A 20,783-nucleotide genomic window follows, 5' to 3' on the forward strand; every position below is an offset into this window, starting at 1 on the left:
CATGAAGAAGTGGACTTATGCATCTGGATCAGAAAAAAAGTTGTGGATGAAAAAGTAAGTAGGCTACAGTGTTTGTAAAAGCTTGTATGCTAACAGTAGCTAGCCAGCTTAGCCTACATCACAATGATGATCACCAAGCTAACTTACTGTACACACTGTAGGGCTGGTCAATTAATTGAAACAGATTGCGATATCGATTCATAGACCTATGCAATCTCATTTCTAAGTTATGACGATTTTTCTTTCATTAAAAAAAATGTTATAATTTATAAAAAAATTATTAACTTTTTTAATTATTTTATCTGGGTTGAACATGATTTGTGGAACTCCCTCTGGTGTTGTGGTCGTGGTATTCACTGACCTTTGGGAAGTATTTCGACATGCACATGGGTATCTTAGTGGTGTAGTGTATCTTGTAGATCAGGCCCATTGCAAGTTGCTGTACTCTGTCGTCTACTCTAAGCCATCCTAGGTTGTCAAAGTGGGCAGGGGTGAGGTGGGTTTTAGGAGTAGGGTCAAGCAGTAGTCTGACCAGTTTGTTTTGTGATGTTTGTAATCTTGTTTTTAGTGCCTTTGAGGTGCTTTGGTACCATGAGGTGCAAGCATAGTCGTAGTACCCTTGAATGAGTGCTCCTGTTAGAGTCTTCAAGGTATTCTTGTTTACCAGAGAGGAGATCCGGTACAGGAATCTAGTTCGTTGGTTGACTTAGTTTTATTACATTGGATCCCATTTTGTCACAGGAAAGATTTGCCTCTATATGATGGAACCCAGGTAGGTAATTTCATCTTTCCTTTTAAGATAAGATAAGATATTCCTTTATTGATCCCCTTGTGAAATTCAGGCATCATAGCAGCATGGGGGAAGGGGGGGGGGGGTACAGGTAGTGAAAACAACACAAGCAGTGTAAACAAATAGGTCAATATAATTTACTATCTAACTAACTGAAATATATTTTCACAGTGTCACATAAGGTGCAGTATGCATAAGGTAGTGTTATAATTTACTATCTAACTAACTGAAATATACATTATTCACAGTATCACAGTATCCACATAAGGTGCAGTATGCATAAGGTAGTGTTATTGTCCTACTTGGGTTCCTATTAGTTCTAGGTCGATGTCTGGCAGCAGTCCCTGACCACTGTTGTGGAGCCTGATGGCCACTGGTATGAAGGACTGTCCGAGGCGGTTAGTTGAGTGTCGGGGGGGTATGAGTCTGTGGCTTCCTTGTCACCTTCACCTAATATGTTTTGATCTGGTCAGGTGCGCTGTCACCTAATATGTTTTGATCTGATCAGGTGCGCTGTCACCTAATATGTTTTGATCTGGTCAGGTGCGCTGTCACCTAATATGATTTCATCTGGTCAGGTGCGCTGTCACCTAATATGATTTCATCTGGTCAGGTGCGCTGTCACCTAATGTTAATATGTTTTCATCTGTGTCCACTGACCACTGACACACAGTGGGGGATGTTTTAAAAATATAATTTAATATATAATATAATAGAATAATTTGTGCTTCACCTAAAAATTTGGTCAGCAGCCTCCACTGGTGTATTGGTAGGTGTCTTCTATACTGGGTGTGGTTTAGGGTGAGTCAGAGCTGACATGAATGAATGAATGAATGAATTTTATTTTTGGTCTTTGTTTACAAGTACAACAAATCAAAAACACACTTGTGTGGACTTACAAAAAGAAAAGAAAATCACAAATGTACATATTCAAAGTAAGCTGACACACAAAATCCAAACATAATGACCGAAAAAAGGAATAGGCTGAAGCACATGCTTATTTTTACCTATCCTTTATAATTCTTAAAAACAAAATATATTTTAATATAAACACATTTTTAAATATGCTGTAAGATATATTTTTTGAAAAAACTAAAATCAAAAACAAATGTTTGATGTTTTACTCAAAACTGTACTCCTGAATTATTATATTTTTGGCTTTTTTAAATCTCCCCTGAGAAGTACACAACTTCAACCCGTCACTAAGGCTATTCCATAGTTTAACTCTCAAAATTGAAACACATCTAGCTTTTACATTAGTTCTTACTTTTTTTACGTTAAGAATACATAACCCTCTTAAATTATACTTTCCTTCCTGGTCTAAAGAGACATTGAATACAAACTGGTAGGGGGGGGGGGGGGGGGTCCTGGAAAGCAAAATAATGGCCTGCCTGGAGATGAATGAAACACCTACACCCCCTTGTATTAACAGATTGCAGAATGGGTACAATACAGTACAGCTCAATACACACAATTGTTAAGGGGATGCAGACCAGAGAAAGACTTTCGTCTTGTTTACATTAGGGTCCCCCATTTTCAAGTCATATCATGTGGTGTATGCAGGGGTGTAAAAAGTACCCAGAAATTAGTGAAAGTATGGGTAAAAACACTCTTGAGTAAAAGTCTAAAAGTTTCTACTTTTAAATGTACTTAGGTACTAAAGTAAAAGTAAAAACTTTTTTTAATACATTACCATAAAATAAATTCTGTCAAACAGCAAATTTCCCTCATTCAACTACATTAATTTCAGTGCAGTTCCATTTAGATTTAGGCTCCCATGCAATAGCATTTCCTGATAGAACGCTGGTATTATTATGACACCTGACTTATCCTTCATAATGGCACAAAGTAATCTAAAAACAAAACAAACAAAAAACCTCCATACATTTTTGTATTACTACTTTTACTGGTATAAGCAAGTTTACATCTCACTGCATTAATTTCGTAGAGTCCCAAGTCTGCTTATTTTCCCAGAGCTGGTGACGGAAGTAGCTAGAAGTTCAACATCCTGGATAAGCATCAAATTAAAAATTTTGAAAACCTCAGACGTTATAAAAGTTCCTGCTTTGTATATAAATGCCTGCACAGATTAGCCCCTCCCCCTCTCAAGGAGTTTATCCACGAGAAAAGGAACACTGGATTAGCCACTAGGTCAAACACCAGAGGGGATTGTGAGGTCCATTTTAGAAAGACCGCCTTTAAGGGCGGCTAGGTGGTGCAGTGGGCAAGGCGCTCACCACCAATGCAGGAGACGCTGGGTTCGAGCCCAGCTCTCCGCATTGCTATCAGCTTGGCTGGTCGTTCATACTAATACAATTGGCAGTATTAGGGGGTGGGAAAGCTGATGGGTGGGGATCGGACGTTGTGGACAGCGACTCCTACAGGTCGGTTGGTGCGCCTGCGCAGCAGAATCAGGAAGCGACGGGGGCGGCGTGCCCTCAAAAACGCAGACCCCCGACGCTGAGAGATCGCGCTGTGCAGGTGAAAAGATGCGACTGCTGCTTCCGCGAGTACCGGAGGGGACACGTGATGTAAGGCTTAGTCCACATTGCAGCCGGCTTGTGGGAGGCATGGTCTAACAGCGTTCGAGACAGGGGAGGGTAGAATTGGACGATACGAAATTGGGATGGGAGAAAAATAGAAAATGGGAGAAAAAGTAGATAAAAAAAAAAAAAAAACTGCCTTTAGCAAAAAATGTCTATCGATAAAGGGAAGTGGAACATGGAACATCCTTCTGGTCCCCTTAACACATTCGTGGCCAACCACGTATATATACGTGATTGGGAGCCAGCACTTGACGGCCAACCATACATGTTAAGCTTGTTTTTGTTTTTATTCCATTTTTATATCCTGGATGTTGTCACAGAGCTGTATTTTGGCTGGAAAAGGCATATTGGGACTCCGAAAGTGCAGTACCGGCCAGATCCTGGTATTGGCGCTGTCTCGAGAATGCAGTTTCCCCTGTTGCAGACCGGGTGTCACTTTTCTCTTTAGATCCGGGTTAGCTTTTTTTCTTCTTTTTGACGCTATGGCTTCACCAGATCGCCTGGAATACTTTTTGCTACGCCAAATTCAGTATGCAGTAAAGGAATATAGCATCAGCCAGATGGTGATCAAATAACTGGGAAATTCTTTTTGGAAACCAACCGGCCACAGGTAAGAGCAATTTGACGTAAATTTCAGTCTGATCGCATAGCCATCCACCCAGTCAGCGTATGATGTTGCAATAACGAATGCCGTTATTGGTAATCAATCATCAGAAACTACTTCCCCCCCCCCCCCCCCCCCCCCCCCCCCCCCTTTCATTCATGGTGGAACATGATACCGATCATATGCATTTTGATTTTTAACTTTAGCTTGTGTAGGGCCGAAACGCCAATTGATTTAACGTTATTAGCTTAGCGCCCTATAACTAGCTTTGCAGGAATTACCCCAGAGTCCCAGACCATTCCGATATAACGTTCATATTCATGACGCTATAAAACGGGAACGTATGGATGAACAAATTATTTCTTTATGGCATATTGACAATGACAATGGACACATAGCAATAATATAAAATATAGATTTAGCTCTACAAACAACCTCACGCACAGTGAAAACTTGTAATGAAAAGCTGGCCTCATAGAGTGGGGCCAGTCTAATCCCAATGGCCCCGAATGTGTTGGGATTGTACCACCCTGTCCACCTTTAGGGGCCAACTCAGGAAATGGCTGTTAGACAGCCAAATATGCACTCATTAGGGATGTTAGTGATGTTGTACTGACTGAATGTCAGTGTGTTCATGTCAGTGATGTCAGTTTTTATGAATGAACGTTGTAAGGTCCGTTTTGTGTTTGTTTTATGTTAGGACTACGGGTGGAAATGAGCCCTGTGCTATTCCCGGCATATTTACGTCCCTATCATGCTGTGATGTTATGCATACACTCATGTAAATGATGTTCATTAATTTGCATTGTCCTTAATAAACAAATCTTAATCTTAATCTTAATCTCCCTTTCTCCATGTCTCACATTCAAACGTTCACTGATGATAGCAATGTTAAAGTTAATCTACTCCTGTTCTCAAAGAGGATATAACAAAGCTTGTGTGTTGCTGGTGGATGAAGCTTGGTTTCATACCAAGTGACTGTCTGACGAAAGTCTTTCTCTGGGTCGGCATCCCCATAACCTGTAGGTCCCCCTATGGTTGATATGGTAACACCTGTCCATGGGAGAGACAGAATGAAGGAGAGATTGAGAGGAGTATTAGATGAGGAAGGACAGATTGAGAGGAGTATTAGATGAGGAGGAGAGATTCAGACGAGGAGAGCTTGAGATAAGTATTTGATGAAGAGAGGAGAATGAATGAATTTTATTTCTATAGCGCTTTTCCAAACAAAGTTACAAAGTGCTTTGCAGACATGTTAAAAACAGCTAACAGCAAACATCAGCAAAGGCGAAAAAATCAAATAGAGAATAAAACAAGAGAAAAAGAGACAAAAAACATTCCAAACAGGATTTGTAGACAGATTGATAAAACTATTTAAGCAATCAGACCTGACCTAAACCCATAACCTTAGGAAAAACATTTACTATACAGATGTCTGCTCTCAAAGAGCACCTACAGGTGGCTGCAATTAGAAACTGGCCCCGGTAAATGTCAAAATCTTTTTATGATCTCTTTTTCTTACACAGTACCGTATATTTGTATGTCTTGTATGTCATCATTGTCTTGATGCATTGAAAATGGAGGACCCTTATGTAAACAAGTATTTGTCTGGTCTTCATCCTCTTAGTAGTTGTTAGTATTGAGCTGTACTGTATTGTACCCATTCTGCAATCTGTTAATAAAGTTTTCAATCAATCAATCAATGTGTTTGAGAAGGATGAACAGGAGCAGTGTTCTTTGTCTGTCAGCCTGGGGGAAATACAGTAAATCAAATACCTTTCTGTTTTGTTTCTGCAGGTTTCAAGTCAACAAGAAGACCAAGCTGTGGCGAGACTCATTCCTAGTGGAGAGAGGGTAAAGCACACTGTGTTACTACTAACACAAGATATAGTCAGATGGAAACATAGGTCCAACTGCATAGGGTGGATTTCTTTTTCTTAATCCTTGAAGTGTCTATTTTAAAATTCTGACAGGTAACTGGTTGGAATAATTATTTAATTTTATAATTATTTTTAACCCTTTATTACACCTATCCTGAACCAAAACCTGAAAAAGAAAATAGCATAACTTTTGAAGTTAACAACATATAGAGACAAATAAAAAAAAAATCCCAAACAAGTTTGACCCAAGGAATTCAGTACAATTGTTATTTCTAAGATTCAAACACATCTTGATTAAATTTCAGGACAGAAAAAGCAAAAAACGCTGAAAAAAACGTATATCGCATCTCTATTTTCCCTTTTTACTAAAATGTAGTGCATTGGACGAGATCGATTTAGGTTAATATTGGAAATAATATTGTGATAAAGATGGATATCATGGACTGGATATCTTCTTTGTTGACACAACATTCAAGTATTTTTTTTCTATTTGTATTTTGTGAAACTACTAATCATCATCATCACTAAAACAATTGTCAAAGTCCATCTCTTCGATCTCCATCTCTTCCTCTGCCTCATCACACTCGTACTCTCCATCCTCCTCATCCATGTTATTTTTTGCATAATCTGCCTCCTTATCAAGAGCTTCTTGCTCTTCTGACTCCACTTTCTGGGCCAGTACCTCAACAAGAGAAGGACAGAGGATGGGTCCAACCGTCCAGACAGGTTCTAACACCTCCTCATCCATTGTTTTTCCCAGTCCATACTTTGATCATAGGCTTTGGGTCTCTTGAAAATTGGCTGTTCTGCTCTTTTGTAGCAGGTGACTCTGAAGTTGGCTTGCTGTACATGTGGGATGAGACAGACCTTGGGGTGAGGCAGGCGTTCAATGTCTACTTTGGAGTTTGCATCCAGGACTTTATCAGCACCCATCATTTTCTGCAGCATCTTGGCTCACACAGCATCAACTGACTTCATCCAACCATGGCCATCCATAATGCATGTGAAGGACTCCATCTCCTGTTGGAGCTCATCTGTTACCAGCGACAATGCGCCAAGCTGACTAAAAGCTTTCTGGAATCTAGGGTTCTTCTGCAGATTATTCAACGGATTCACCTGTATCTTTCCTTTGAAAGCGCTGGCACAGTCATCCCAAGAAAAGTCATAGTATCCCAGCAGAGTGCTGCAGTACTCTGAGTCCAGAGACTCAGCCAGTTCGGACACATGTATTAGCTTGCAGTGCCAATGCCGTGGTCAAGGTGCCACGGTATCTTGAGAGGTTGGTCATGCTGACATGGTAGAGGAGGATCATCAGTATATAGAGGTTGGTCATGCTGACATGGTAGAGGAGGATCATCAGTATATAGAGGTTGGTCATGCTGACATGGTAGAGGAGGATCATCAGTATATAGAGGTTGGTCATACTGGCATGGTAGATGAGGATCATCAGTATAGAGAGGTTGGTCATGCTGACATGGTAGAGGAGGATCATCAGTATATAGAGGTTGGTCATGCTGGTAGAGGAGGATCATCAGTATATAGAGGTTGGTCATGCTGACATGGTAGAGGAGGATCATCAGTATATAGAGGTTGGTCACGCTGACATGGTAGAGGAGGATCATCAGTATATAGAGAGGTTGGTCATGCTGACATGGTAGAGGAGGATCATCAGTATATAGAGGTTGGTCATGCTGACATGGTAGAGGAGGATCATCAGTATATAGAGAGGTTGGTCATGCTGACATGGTAGAGGAGGATCATCAGTATATAGAGAGGTAGGTCATGCTGACATGGTAGAGGAGGATCATCAGTATATGGAGAGGTTGGTCATGCTGACATGGTAGAGGAGGATCATCAGTATAGAGATGTTGGTCATGCTGACATCATGGTAGAGGAGGATCACCAGTGTATAGAGATGTTGGTCATGCTGACATGGTAGAGGAGGATCATCAGTATATGGAGAGGTTGGTCATGCTGGTAGTGGAGGATCATCAGTATAGAGAGGTTGGTCATGCTGACATGGTAGAGGAGGACCATCGGTATAGAGAGGTAGGTCATGCTGACATGGTAGAGGAGGATCATCAGTATATGGAGAGGTAGGTCATGCTGACATGGTAGAGGAGGATCATCAGTATATGGAGAGGTTGGTCATGCTGGTAGAGGAGGATCATCATTGTTTGTTTTGGCAAAAAAGCCATCTGGAGCGCCAACTGCATGAGGCAAGAGGGGGTAATGCATGAGTTCTTGGAGGTTGATGGGCATATCCAGATCCAAAGTAGACCTTGAACACCTGCCTCCTCCCAAGGTCTGTCTCATCCCACATGTACAGCGAGTCAACTTCAGAGTTGCCTGCTACAAAAGAGCAGACCAGCCAATATTTGAGAGGCCCAAACCCTATGACCAGGATATGGGCTGGGAGAAGATGATGGATGAGGGGGTGTTAGAGCCTGTCTGGACGGTTGGACCCATCCTCCCTCCTTCTCTTGTTGTGGTACTGGCCCAGAAAGCGGAGTCAGAAGAGCAAGAAGCTCCTAATAAGGAGGCAGATTATGCAAAACGTAACGTGGATGAGGAGGATGGAGAATGAGTGTGATGAGGAGGAGGAAGAGATGAAGATTGGAGAGATAGACTTTGACAATCTCTTTGGCGATGATGATCATGATGATGATTAGTAGTTTAGGTTTGAATGTTGTGCCAACAGAGAAGATGTACTGTAATAGTACTTTGTTTGAACCTTAACAAAACATATTTCACTGGATTTCAAATTGTATAGGAAAATGTGTTCATTTTTGTAGGACAAATGAGTCTTTTCACATTCGTCTTCCACTTTTGGCCATGTTTACATAAAATCTACAATATTTAGGGCATAACGGCATGGAGACAATCTTTATTACAATATTATTTCCAATATTAACCTAAATCGATCTTGTCCAATGCACTACATTTTAGTAAAAAGGGAAAATAGAGATGTGATATACGTTTCTTTCAGCGTTTTTTGCTTTTTCTGTTCTGAAATTTAACCAAGATGTGTTTGAATCTTAAAAATAACAATTGTACTGAATTCCTTGGGTCAAACTTGTTTGGGAAAATGTTTTAATTTGTCTCTATATGTTGTTAACTTCAAAAGTTATGCTGTTTTTTTTTCTTTTCAGGTTTTGGTTCAGGATAGGCGTAATAAAGGGTTAAAAATAAACCCCATGGGACATTATTCCAACCTGTTACCTGTCAGAATCTTAAAATAGACACTTCAAGGATTAAGAAAAAACAGGTGGTGAAAAAATGCAGGTGGACCTATGTTTCCATTCTAGACTAATAAGATTGATCTTTATTCATCCCTGTGGTGAAATCCAGGTGTCATAGCACAGCTACCTTGATAAACTATTATGGTAAAAACCCATAACCAAAGATTTGTCTGGAACCAAATGGGTCTTAAAACTGTCACATGACTCCTCAGGTCTAATAACAGGAAGATATATTGTCACTGGCCTGTTATAAGAAGAAGAAGCTTTTTTCTGATTGGTGCATTAACAGGAAGCTACTGCACCAGCGAGTGGAGGGGAAGGAAGTGTCCCAGGAAGAGAACTTCCTACCCAAACACCAACGAGTAAAAGATCTGTGTCAACGAACAGAGTACCAGACACCATGCCAGCAAACTGGACAGGTACTACTAATACTACTACTACTAATGCTAATACTACTAGCAGAGTACCAGATACCATGACAACAAACTGGACAGGTACTACTAATACTAATACTACTAATGCTAATACTACTAGCAGAGTACCAGACACTATGAAAACAAACTGGACAGGTACTACTAATACTACTACTACTACCATTGTTACTACTACTACTACTACTATCACCACCATTGTTACTACTACTACCATTGTTAATACTACTACTACTACTACTACTACTACTACTACTACTACTACTACTACTACTACTACTACTATTATCACCACTGTAACTGAGGGGTACAATTCCCTGACTGTATTACTAGATATGATACTTACTACCACTACCTTTGTACTTAATATTCGGCCACCCAGTACTCGGCATAAATATATTATGATGAACACTGTCACGTAGATGAAACGGATCCAACACAAATGTACGAATTAGAAATAGGTCTTTATTTCTACACAGCGATGGTGTGTAGAGCAAGCACTTAATCAAATCAATCACATTTATGAATAGGAATTAGTATGCACTTTTATGGCAAGAGTATTCGTCGGTATATCAATAGAGAATGTCCAATCTCTGAAGGCGCAGGTGGTACATATACGACCTGGAATAGTTTAAGGAATAACAGCAATGATACTTGAATGATTATAGACTGGATACACTAGGGGGGGTTAATCCGGTCGCTTGTAAGCCGACAGGAGTAGGAAGGGGGGGGGGGGTAGAATCCGGCTGCCTCATCCGGCCAAGGGTATCCCAGGTGAACCCACTGTAGTGCCGTTCAATGCGCCGGCGATCCTTGGACCACAGATGAAAGCAGGTGGACTCTTTGTGGGCCGGCGTCCTCCGGTCCACGGAGGAGAGACGTGAAGCGACCTCGTCTTGCAGAGCGTCTCCTCACCTTGCGTCCTCTCCAGGGGGGGGGGTTCCAACACACGGCTGTGTCGGGGGTCTTTATCCATGGAATAATCAACGTATACAAAGCATAATCCGTGCCTGGGAAGGCGGGCTGTCGTCGGTAGAATAATCCGGTATACAGGTCCACTCGCTCGTCGGCTCTGGGGCTCCTCGGGTGCAGCTTCACGTGGGGTCAACCACCCTGGATAAGCAGCCAGTTCTCTGCCTGAAACGATGGGGTACTGACTACGGTAGTATTCTCACCGTACGAAGCACTATATATTAACAGACTATTATTAGCTTAATAGACTACGTCCAACTCGACGATATAGTGCCAAATATGACTATTCAAATATTAATATACACAATGTCTCAATACCGATGGTAGGCGAACTTGGCCTTACTCCCACACGTGGCGTCGCGGGGAGGCTTTTCGTCTGTGACTCTATTGGAGGGTAAGAAACTGGACTGAAAAGGAAGTCCTACTTTAGTAGCGCAGTATATATACGCACTATGAACAAATAGTCCCATTAGTGGTGCGGTAGCCAGATTCCTACGCGGAACTAGGACTTGTTCGTACATGTTGAGCGGTACGTTTGAACTGGGTCTGGGGGTATGGCAGCCTGGCACCAAGGTCTCGACCAATAGTAGAATGGAGACTATTATGGGATGTTCAGTAGGCTAGAATGGATATTCAATGCATATTGTACAAGGAATATACAAGGGATATCAGGGAATATTAGAGAATATACAAATACAATTAAATATATATATATAAATAAATATATATATTCGGTTTAATCTGGCCCTTCACAACAGCCACCCCCTGATTGGTCCCAGACCTAATCAGTTAAACAGAGACAGATTAATCGCGTTGTCTATTTACACATAAGGGTTTGCTGTAGGGGTCAGTCAACTTCACAAAGTCATAGGGTTATAGGGTCATGGTCATCATCGATTGTGTCTGGGAGTCGGGGCAGTTCTATGAGCCTCGCCACGGGACGGGTGTAAGTGCGACCCTGGACAAGCACTTCAGCTGCTCGGACCTTGCCGTCGGCACCGGTGATCACTTTGCTTACGCGGCCGGCCGGCCACATAGCTCTGGGCAGTGATTGATCAATAATCATGACGACTGTTCCTTCTGTCAAATTGTCTCTCTCCTTTACCCACTTCTGGCGGGTCTGTAGAGACGGTAGGTAGTGCAGTAGGAAACTGCTCCAAAACTTGTCGGCTAATACTTGGCTGTACCTCCACATTCGTCGGCCGTTCGCTTCTTCAGGCCGGTACATTGTCTGGGGTAATGCAGGATCTAGCCGCCCCATCAGGAGTGTGTTGGGGGTAACTGGGTCGATATCCGCCACATCACTGTAGACATTGCGACGGGTGAGGTCATCTAGGGGCATTCCCCGGGTGATGACGTCAGCTGGGTTCTGTTTTGTATCAACGTAGCGCCACTCTGTTTCTCCGGTTAACTCTTCGGTTAAGTCTTGAATCTCGGTGACTCTGACTCCCACGAAGACTTTGTACTTGCATGAGTCCGATTTGATCCAGGCGAGTACTGTCGTGGAATCTGACCACAGGATTGTTCTAGACACCGGTATGGTGAGCTCACGTTGGATGAGCGTGGCTAGGTGCGCTCCGGCTAGGGCTGCGCAGAGCTCTAGACGTGGGATAGATTGTTGCTTGCGTGGGGCTATTCTCGAGCGGGCGAGGACAAATGCTGTGTAGATCTCTCCCCCCCTTTCTTGGGCCCGCAAGTAGGCTACTGATCCGTATGCGACCTCTGAGGCGTCACTGAAGACGTGTAAGTCCATTTTACATGTCTCTGGCCTCACCGTGGGTGGGAAGTAGCTTCGGCGCATATTAACGCCTGGGAGTGAGTGGAGCTCCATCTCCCACTCTCTCCAGGTGGATGCAAGGTGTGCGGGAATGGGGTCGTCCCAGCCCTGGTCCTTGTCCCACAATGCTCGTACAATCATTTTTGCCCTGGTGGTGTACGGTAGAATACATCCTAGCGGGTCATATTGTCGGGCGAGTGTTGTGTACACACTCCGTCTGGTGGTCGGCGCCGCCGCCGGCCTTCCCTGCTCCGTAGTCAGGGGCTTGTGTCTGTAGTGAAGCGAATCTGTTTTGAATCGCCACACCAATCCCAGGGTCATCTCCTGGGCTTCTCCCGGGATTGTAGCCATCCAGGTCTCGCTGCTGGCTGCCTTGTCCTTGGAGGAGAGGCTGCGCAGTACTTGCGGATCGCTGCTGGCCCACTGCCTGAGATCAAAGCCGCCTTTGATCAATGAGGCGCGGAGTTTAATCAGGAGAGCCTCGGCTTCTTCCTGGGTTGAAAGGCTTTGTAGACAGTTGTCTACGTAGAAGCTGTTCTTTACGCTGTGTCGGACCTCTTCGTCCGCTGCTGGGTCCTCTGCTACATGTTTCTGTAGTGCAAATGTAGCACAGCAGGGGCTGCACGTCGTTCCGAAGGGGAGGACTTCCCATTGGTAGATGGCTGGGTGCTCATCTCCTGGCTTCTCTCTCCATAGGAACCGTAACAGGGGCTTGTCCTCCTCTACTAATCTCACCTGCAGGAACATTCCTTTAATGTCCCCGCTGATGGCCACCTTTTCCTGGCGGAAGCGGAGTAGAACGCCGAGTAGGGAGGGGCCGAGTGTGGGACCGGGCAGTAACTCTTTATTCAGATTTTGGGATCCGATCTGGTAGCTGCAGTTAAATACTATGCGGTCTTTACCGTTGTGATGGACCTTGTGGTGAGGCACGTACCACGATTCAGTGGTCTGGTCAGCCTCTTTAATGTCCATCTTTGTGACGTGTCCCGCTGTGATGAGCTTCTCAATCTCAGCGCGGTATACACTCTCTTGGGCGGGGTTCTTGGCTAAGCGCCGCTCCGTGTTCAGCAGGTACCGTTCTGTGGCGTCTGTCTTGGCGTGGAAAGTAGGCATTCCTTCTCGCCGCAGGAGTGGCGTGGCGTATCTCAACACGCCGTTGACCGGGACTCTCTTGGTCCCTGTCTCGAGGAGGTGAATGGCGTAAATGTCATCTTTAGAGCGAATGTCTTTCTTTCCGTTCTTAAAGGGCATTTGTTCCAAGGTCCATAACCGCTCTACGTGTTGCAGGAGTGCGGTTTCTCCCTCTGTGACTCGGGAGTGGAGACATCTAGTGGCTGTACTTCGGTTGAGAGATTTGGCGAGCGGGCCTTGGAGAGTCCATCCCAAACGGGTCTCGACTGCTGCAGGACAGCCTCGGGGTCCGGTATGAACCCGGTCTATCGGGACAATGAGGTCTGCATGGTCGGAGCCTATCAACAGGGTCGGCATAGCATTGTCTATGAGCGGGATCGGTAACTTGCGCAGATGTGCATATTTCTCCATCAGCTTGGCGACGGGGTATGTGTACCGCGACAGTCCTATTTCTTGGCTGGTGAAAGCGTCTGTAATCTGGTACCGTCGCTCAGGCTGGCCGCTTGCTGCGATAGAGAATGAGACATTCTCGCCCTTTATCGTCTTCAAATCTCGTCTTATTGTCCGAATTGTCATTTGGGTTTTGCTTCCCCGCAGCCCTAGCTGGGCCGCAGCGGAGGCGAGCAGAAGGGTCTTCTCTGACCCGTCATCGAGGACGGCGTAAGTGTCCAGGACTTTATTCTGGTAGCTTAGTGTCACACGCACTACTTTTAGGAGTACTCGGGCTCCACTGCTGCTGGCGGGATCGATGTACATGACGCTCGCTTTGCTGCTGGATGGTGCGGGTGAAGGGCGCCGTCTGTTACTGTCGTGAAGTATGTCCAGATGGGCTCCATCGCACTTGGTGCACCTTTTCTTTAACTCTTTCAGTGCCACTCACGAGATTTCTCGTGTTTTTTTATAGGTGGTTGCTAGCCACTCACGAGATTTCTCGGATTTTTTTTTTTTTTTTTTTTTTTGCGATCTGAAAAATTCTTGCATCACCCGAGCCTACCCGAGTATAGCCGAGGGGCGCCGACGATCACTGTGGAAAAAAGCGCCCCCTGTCGTCTCCCAGATGACATAAGTGATTTTGGAATGGACTCAATGAAAATGAATGGGGAAAAAAATCCGGTACTCCACATTTTCCAGTTCACTGATCCAGCCGGGGTTACCACAGTTCATTCTGGAGCCTCAGATCCCCGCGGATCATAGAGATCTACTGTGTCGCGTTGGATCCATACACTTATCGATTTTTTCGAATGGTGATCAGGAATTGGAATATACCAGTTGGATACCATCTGATGTCAGGTAAGGACTCTGTGTTATCAGTGGTAGGATAATCGGAGTAAGTTTGATGAAGTTATAAGCTGTTTTGTGAAATGTCTTCTTTCGGTTTCATTGTAAAAGTCCGAGAGGAAATCAACAGGGCGATTATCAGTGCGCGGCCGTAATGTGCGTGCGTGCACGTATAATATTGATCATCTAGCGTTTATTTGAAAACGATTCATAAAAAGGCCGACGAATATCAACGTTGTGGAATATTCCACTAAAAGACGATTTTCATAGAATGCTCCAGAATGAGCTGTTTTTTATATCAAAACGGGGGCTTTTCTAACTGCTCTGAAACGGAAACGACGCGATAAAAAAAGAATCTGCCTTCACAGCACTGACTGGAAAATAGTATTTGATAATGCGATGGGCAGATTAGACACATAGCCATAATTTAAAACATAGATTAGGCGATATTAACGTTAACATTGGCGCGGATGGTGGCATTCAAGCGGTAAAACGGAAAACCAGGCATGGCATTGAAAGAGTTAAGCGGCATTCGGCTGCCATGTGTGAGCGCGCACAGCGAAAACAGCGCTTGTTGGACTTTATCCATTGACTTGCTTCCTCCGCGTTCAGCTTGGGGAAGGAGTCACATTGCGCTAGCCAGTGTTCTTTCTCACAGTAGGGGCACACTATCTTCCACTTCTCCGTTCTGGAGGGGGTACTGTGGCTCCTGCTGCTCGGTACTGACTCCGATTGGTGCATCACAGTCACCGATCTTCTTCCATCATTTAGTCGTCTGGTTCCTTCTCTGGAGCCAGGGGTGCTCCGTCCGAATGTATCTAGCCGTAGGCTGCTGACTTCTCTCGCCAGGAAGTCTGCTAGATCGAGGAGGTTCGGTTCGGGGCCATTCGGATCTCGGTGATCTCTCTGCCGCCTAAAACGCTCCTGTCGAGCGGGCGGCAGCTTCTCCAAGATCCTTTCCACATTTGAGTTGGCGTAAAGTTCATGCCTCCCCTTCTCTCTCTGCGCTCCCAACATCCCTACCAGGGACTGCACTCTGATGGACAGGTCGTCCAGTGCTCGATTGTCTGTTGCTGGGGGTAAGCGGTCGATGTGTCGGATCTCCTGGATCACGTAATCCCATATGCGCCCATACCTCTGGTCCAATGCTACCAGCGCTGCTGTGTATGGGGTGGTGGAAGTCGCGTAGGCGAGCGCTATATTATGTGCGCGGGGTACCTTTAAGTGCTTCAGTAGGATGGCGTATTTATGGCGTTCATCCAATACATCCACCAACATGGTCTCCAGACACATGCGGAGTTCTGTATACTGGGCCCGGTTCTCTTGGGTGAAGTCGGGTACCATAGGCGTGCCAATGTATGACGCTGACTGTGGATACATCGGCGAGCGTTGGGGGAGAGGCCTCCTAGGCGAGTCTCCTCCCGCTCCTTGGTATGGGCTGGTACCGGCAGTGTACCATGGCCCGCTTGTCCAGGTGCTGTTCCTCGGTGCGGGTCGTGCGTCGTGCTCACCCGTGTATAGAGTCGGGGGTCTGTAGCGCAGCTCCGCGGGAGTATAGCCTGGGCTGTACCGGACCTCCTGGTCCGGTAGAGTACTGTGCTGTCGTCGGGCGTGGTTCTCCTCCTCTTCCTCTTCGTCTTCAGTTAGGTCATCCAGTGCTTGTAGTCTCTGGTTTAGCCTCTCCACAGGATATGCTGCTCCTTCCCGGTTGCTAGGTCTCGCTTGGACCGGTGGGGGGAGGTGGTCTGTGGGGGGTATAGACCTCGTCTGTTGGTCAAGTTCAGGGTTGTTTACTCGGCTAGGGGATGCCGCCCTGGAGGTGTGTCTAGACGAGTTCCTGGAGCCTCTGGCGGAGGGAGAGGGTGTTGTCCGTCTGATCAGCTGTTCTATTAGTTGCGCTTGCTGTCTGTCGCGCTCTGCGTCCCGTAGAGCACCAGCAGCTGCTCGCTGGCTGTCTGCTCGGTCTCGGGCCACATTCTCTTCCCTCTGAATGCGTCTTATTTCTAGACGTATATGCTCTTCTTCGCTCCGCTGCTGGATCTGCAGTCGGTCGCGTTCAGCAGCGGCGTTCAGGCTGATGAGGAAGGCCTGCTGTAGGGTCCTCTCTGCCTCGCTGGGGGAAGGCGGTTGTATAGGGGAGCCTTCCCTCGGGGTACTCCTTGCGGAGCCTTGGAGCTCTATCTCCACGGTGCTCTCCCCGTCTTCTTCCGTGCCGAGTTCTCTCTCGGTAGCGTTGTATTCCTCCCGGGACTCATCGGGGACTACTTCTTCAGTACTGGCGGGGTGTGAAGTCATGTCTGGTTCCCACTGGTCCCCACCGTGAACTTGGTCAGTTACATTAGAACCCGTAGGGGCCTCTATGGTCGGGGTAGTCTGGGCGTTGGGGTTAGACATACCTTTACTTTCTAGTTTTACCGCGTTTACTGTTAGTAGAAGACTAGGTTGTTGACTGACAGCGTAAGCCTCTAAGTACTGAGGGAGCCGTCGTTCGCGCTGCGGGCGTTGGTTAGGAGGATCGTTTCGTGGAGTGTTCATCATAGGCCATTTCAATATTAATAACACTATATTAATATTACACTAATTACCCTCCGGCTCGAAGGACCAATTGTAACTGAGGGGTACAATTCCCTGACTGTATTACTAGATATGATACTTACTACCACTACCTTTGTACTTAATATTCGGCCACCCAGTACTCGGCATAAATATATTATGATGAACACTGTCACGTAGATGAAACGGATCCAACACAAATGTACGAATTAGAAATAGGTCTTTATTTCTACACAGCGATGGTGTGTAGAGCAAGCACTTAATCAAATCAATCACATTTATGAATAGGAATTAGTATGCACTTTTATGGCAAGAGTATTCGTCGGTATATCAATAGAGAATGTCCAATCTCTGAAGGCGCAGGTGGTACATATACGACCTGGAATAGTTTAAGGAATAACAGCAATGATACTTGAATGATTATAGACTGGATACACTAGGGGGGGTTAATCCGGTCGCTTGTAAGCCGACAGGAGTAGGAAGGGGGGGGGGGTAGAATCCGGCTGCCTCATCCGGCCAAGGGTATCCCAGGTGAACCCACTGTAGTGCCGTTCAATGCGCCGGCGATCCTTGGACCACAGATGAAAGCAGGTGGACTCTTTGTGGGCCGGCGTCCTCCGGTCCACGGAGGAGAGACGTGAAGCGACCTCGTCTTGCAGAGCGTCTCCTCACCTTGCGTCCTCTCCAGGGGGGGGGGTTCCAACACACGGCTGTGTCGGGGGTCTTTATCCATGGAATAATCAACGTATACAAAGCATAATCCGTGCCTGGGAAGGCGGGCTGTCGTCGGTAGAATAATCCGGTATACAGGTCCACTCGCTCGTCGGCTATGGGGCTCCTCGGGTGCAGCTTCACGTGGGGTCAACCACCCTGGATAAGCAGCCAGTTCTCTGCCTGAAACGATGGGGTACTGACTACGGTAGTATTCTCACCGTACGAAGCACTATATATTAACAGACTATTATTAGCTTAATAGACTACGTCCAACTCGACGATATAGTGCCAAATATGACTATTCAAATATTAATATACACGATGTCTCAATACCGATGGTAGGCGAACTTGGCCTTACTCCCACACGTGGCGTCGCGGGGAGGCTTTACGTCTGTGACTCTATTGGAGGGTAAGAAACTGGACTGAAAAGGAAGTCCTACTTTAGTAGCGCAGTATATATACGCACTATGAACAAATAGTCCCATTAGTGGTGCGGTAGCCAGATTCCTACGCGGAACTAGGACTTGTTCGTACATGTTGAGCGGTACGTTTGAACTGGGTCTGGGGGTATGGCAGCCTGGCACCAAGGTCTCGACCAATAGTAGAATGGAGACTATTATGGGATGTTCAGTAGGCTAGAATGGATATTCAATGCATATTGTACAAGGAATATACAAGGGATATCAGGGAATATTAGAGAATATACAAATACAATTAAATATATATATATAAATAAATATATATATTCGGTTTAATCTGGCCCTTCACAACAACCACCATTGTTACTACTACTAATATTACTACTACTACTATCACCACCATTGTTACTACTACTACTACTACTACTACTACTACTACTACTACTACTACTACTACTACTACTACTACTACTACCATTGTTACTACTACTATCACCATCATTGTTACTACTACTAATATTACTACTACTACTATCACCACCATTGTTACTACAACTACTACTATCACCACCATTGTTACTACTACTAGCGCCACCATTGTTATTATTATACTACTACTACTAGCACCACCATTGTTATTATTATACTACTACTACTACTAGCACCACCATTGTTACTACTACTAGCACCACCATTGTTACTGCTATCTGCTGCTAATACTTTTACCACCACCACCACTACTACTACTACAAATAATAATGCTGAGTATATGAATACAATCTAATCTAATATAATAGAACAGAATAGAAAAGAATAGCACTTAATATCTGTATCTTTCACATAGGAAGACAGCAATATAAAGTGTGTGTGTGAATCAGAGAGAGAGAGAGTGAGTGTACTGGATTAATTACAGTTGTAGCAACATGCTGTTAGCAGGTTAATTAGTCGCTTAGCAACAGTGTTTACTGCCTTTAGAGTCTGCTTGATAAACAACCAGTAGTCAACAGCTACTCTCTCTCTGTGTGTGTGTGTGTGTGTGTGTGTGTGCACGTGTGTGTAATTTAATGACTAATTACAATTCAGACCTGTAGCTGCAGCTCTCAGCAGAGCAACACACAATAAGTACATGAGTAGAATTAATGTGTCCCATCTAGAAAGAGCAAGTAGACATATAAATCATTGATGATACAATGCTTAGAACTAGAGAGGTATAGAAGGAATAAAACTGTGTGTGTGTGTGTGTGTGTGTGTGTGTGTGTGTGTGTGTGCGTGTGCGTGTGCGTGTGTGTGTGTGTGCAGAAATGGCAATGTGTAGAGGATGCCACAGGAAAGCTGCGTCTTTTCAAGTGCAAGAACGAAGGGGGAGGAGCTAAGAATCTACAGAGGGGCGTGGCTAGCCGTAAGCGACCAATTAGCATCAAGTCTCAGCTTTACCAGCGGAACTCCAAGGACTGCGACTGTGACCTACGACCTTTGAACCTACGGCCCTCCATGATGCGACCCTTCAACAAAAAAACGACTTTCTTCTCCAAGAAGAGTGAGTGTGAAACCAACGAAATGAGAAAACATTTATTCACCAAACCCTTTATTCACCCCTTTATTCAACAAACCCTTTATACACCAAACCCTGTATACACCAAACCCTTTATTCACCAAACCCTTTATACACCAAACCCTTTATACACCCCTTTATACACCAAACCCTTTATACACCAAACCCTTTATTCACCAAACCCTTTATACACCAAACCCTTTATTCACCAAACCCTTTATACACCAAACCCTTTATTCACCAAATCCTTTATTCACCAAATCCTTTATTCACCAAATCCTTTATTCATGTCTCTGAGAGTAGTGACTCCAGAGGGTTTCTCTCTGAGGGTAGTGACTCCAGAGGGTTTCTCTTTGAGAGTAGTGACTCCAGAGGGTTTCTCTCTGAGAGTAGTGACTCCAGAGGGTTTCTCTCTGAGAGTAGTGACTCCAGAGGGTTTCTCTCTGAGAGTAGTGACTCCAGAGGGTTTCTCTCTGAGAGTAGTGACTCCAGAGGGTTTCTCTCTGAGAGTAGTGACTCCAGAGGGTTTCTCTCTGAGAGTAGTGACTCCAGAGGGTTTCTCTCTGAGGGTAGTGACTCCAGAGGGTTTCTCTCTGAGAGTAGTGACTCCAGAGGGTTTCTCTCTGAGGGTAGTGACTCCAGAGGGTTTCTCTCTGAGGGTAGTGACTCCAGAGGGTTTCTCTCTGAGGGTAGTGACTCCAGAGGGTTTCTCTCTGAGGGTAGTGACTCCAGAGGGTTTCTCTCTGAGAGTAGTGACTCCAGAGGGTTTCTCTCTGAGAGTAGTGACTCCAGAGGGTTTCTCTCTGAGGGTAGTGACTCCAGAGGGTTTCTCTTTGAGAGTAGTGACTCCAGAGCTCTGGGTTTTTAGTGACATAGGAACATCATATTTAACAA

General features: G+C 45.0%; 1 protein-coding gene across 7 annotated transcripts in view; it reads left to right on the forward strand.

The window, feature by feature from the left end:
• LOC311244466 (extracellular sulfatase Sulf-2-like) overlaps window positions 1-20,783 on the forward strand; it is a gene marked incomplete at its 3' end in the record, with an annotated part of 225,486 nt that overhangs the window by 186,847 nt on the left and 17,856 nt on the right. For 6 of the 7 annotated variants that reach the window (XM_084333994.1, XM_084333992.1, XM_084333996.1 and 3 more), the window contains 3 exons: window positions 5,738-5,794; window positions 9,352-9,481; window positions 19,637-19,874. In XM_084333994.1, the coding sequence (XP_084190120.1) occupies window positions 5,738-5,794; window positions 9,352-9,481; window positions 19,637-19,874 (425 nt within the window). Of the gene's footprint in view, window positions 1-5,737; window positions 5,799-9,351; window positions 9,482-19,636; window positions 19,875-20,783 lie in introns of those variants that run through there. The other variant, XM_084333998.1, reaches the window with a different exon arrangement.

This window comes from Notolepis coatsorum (genome assembly GCF_963971535.1).
Source record: "Notolepis coatsorum genome assembly, chromosome: 17".
In the NCBI taxonomy this organism is placed as follows: Eukaryota; Metazoa; Chordata; class Actinopteri; order Aulopiformes; family Paralepididae; genus Notolepis; species Notolepis coatsorum.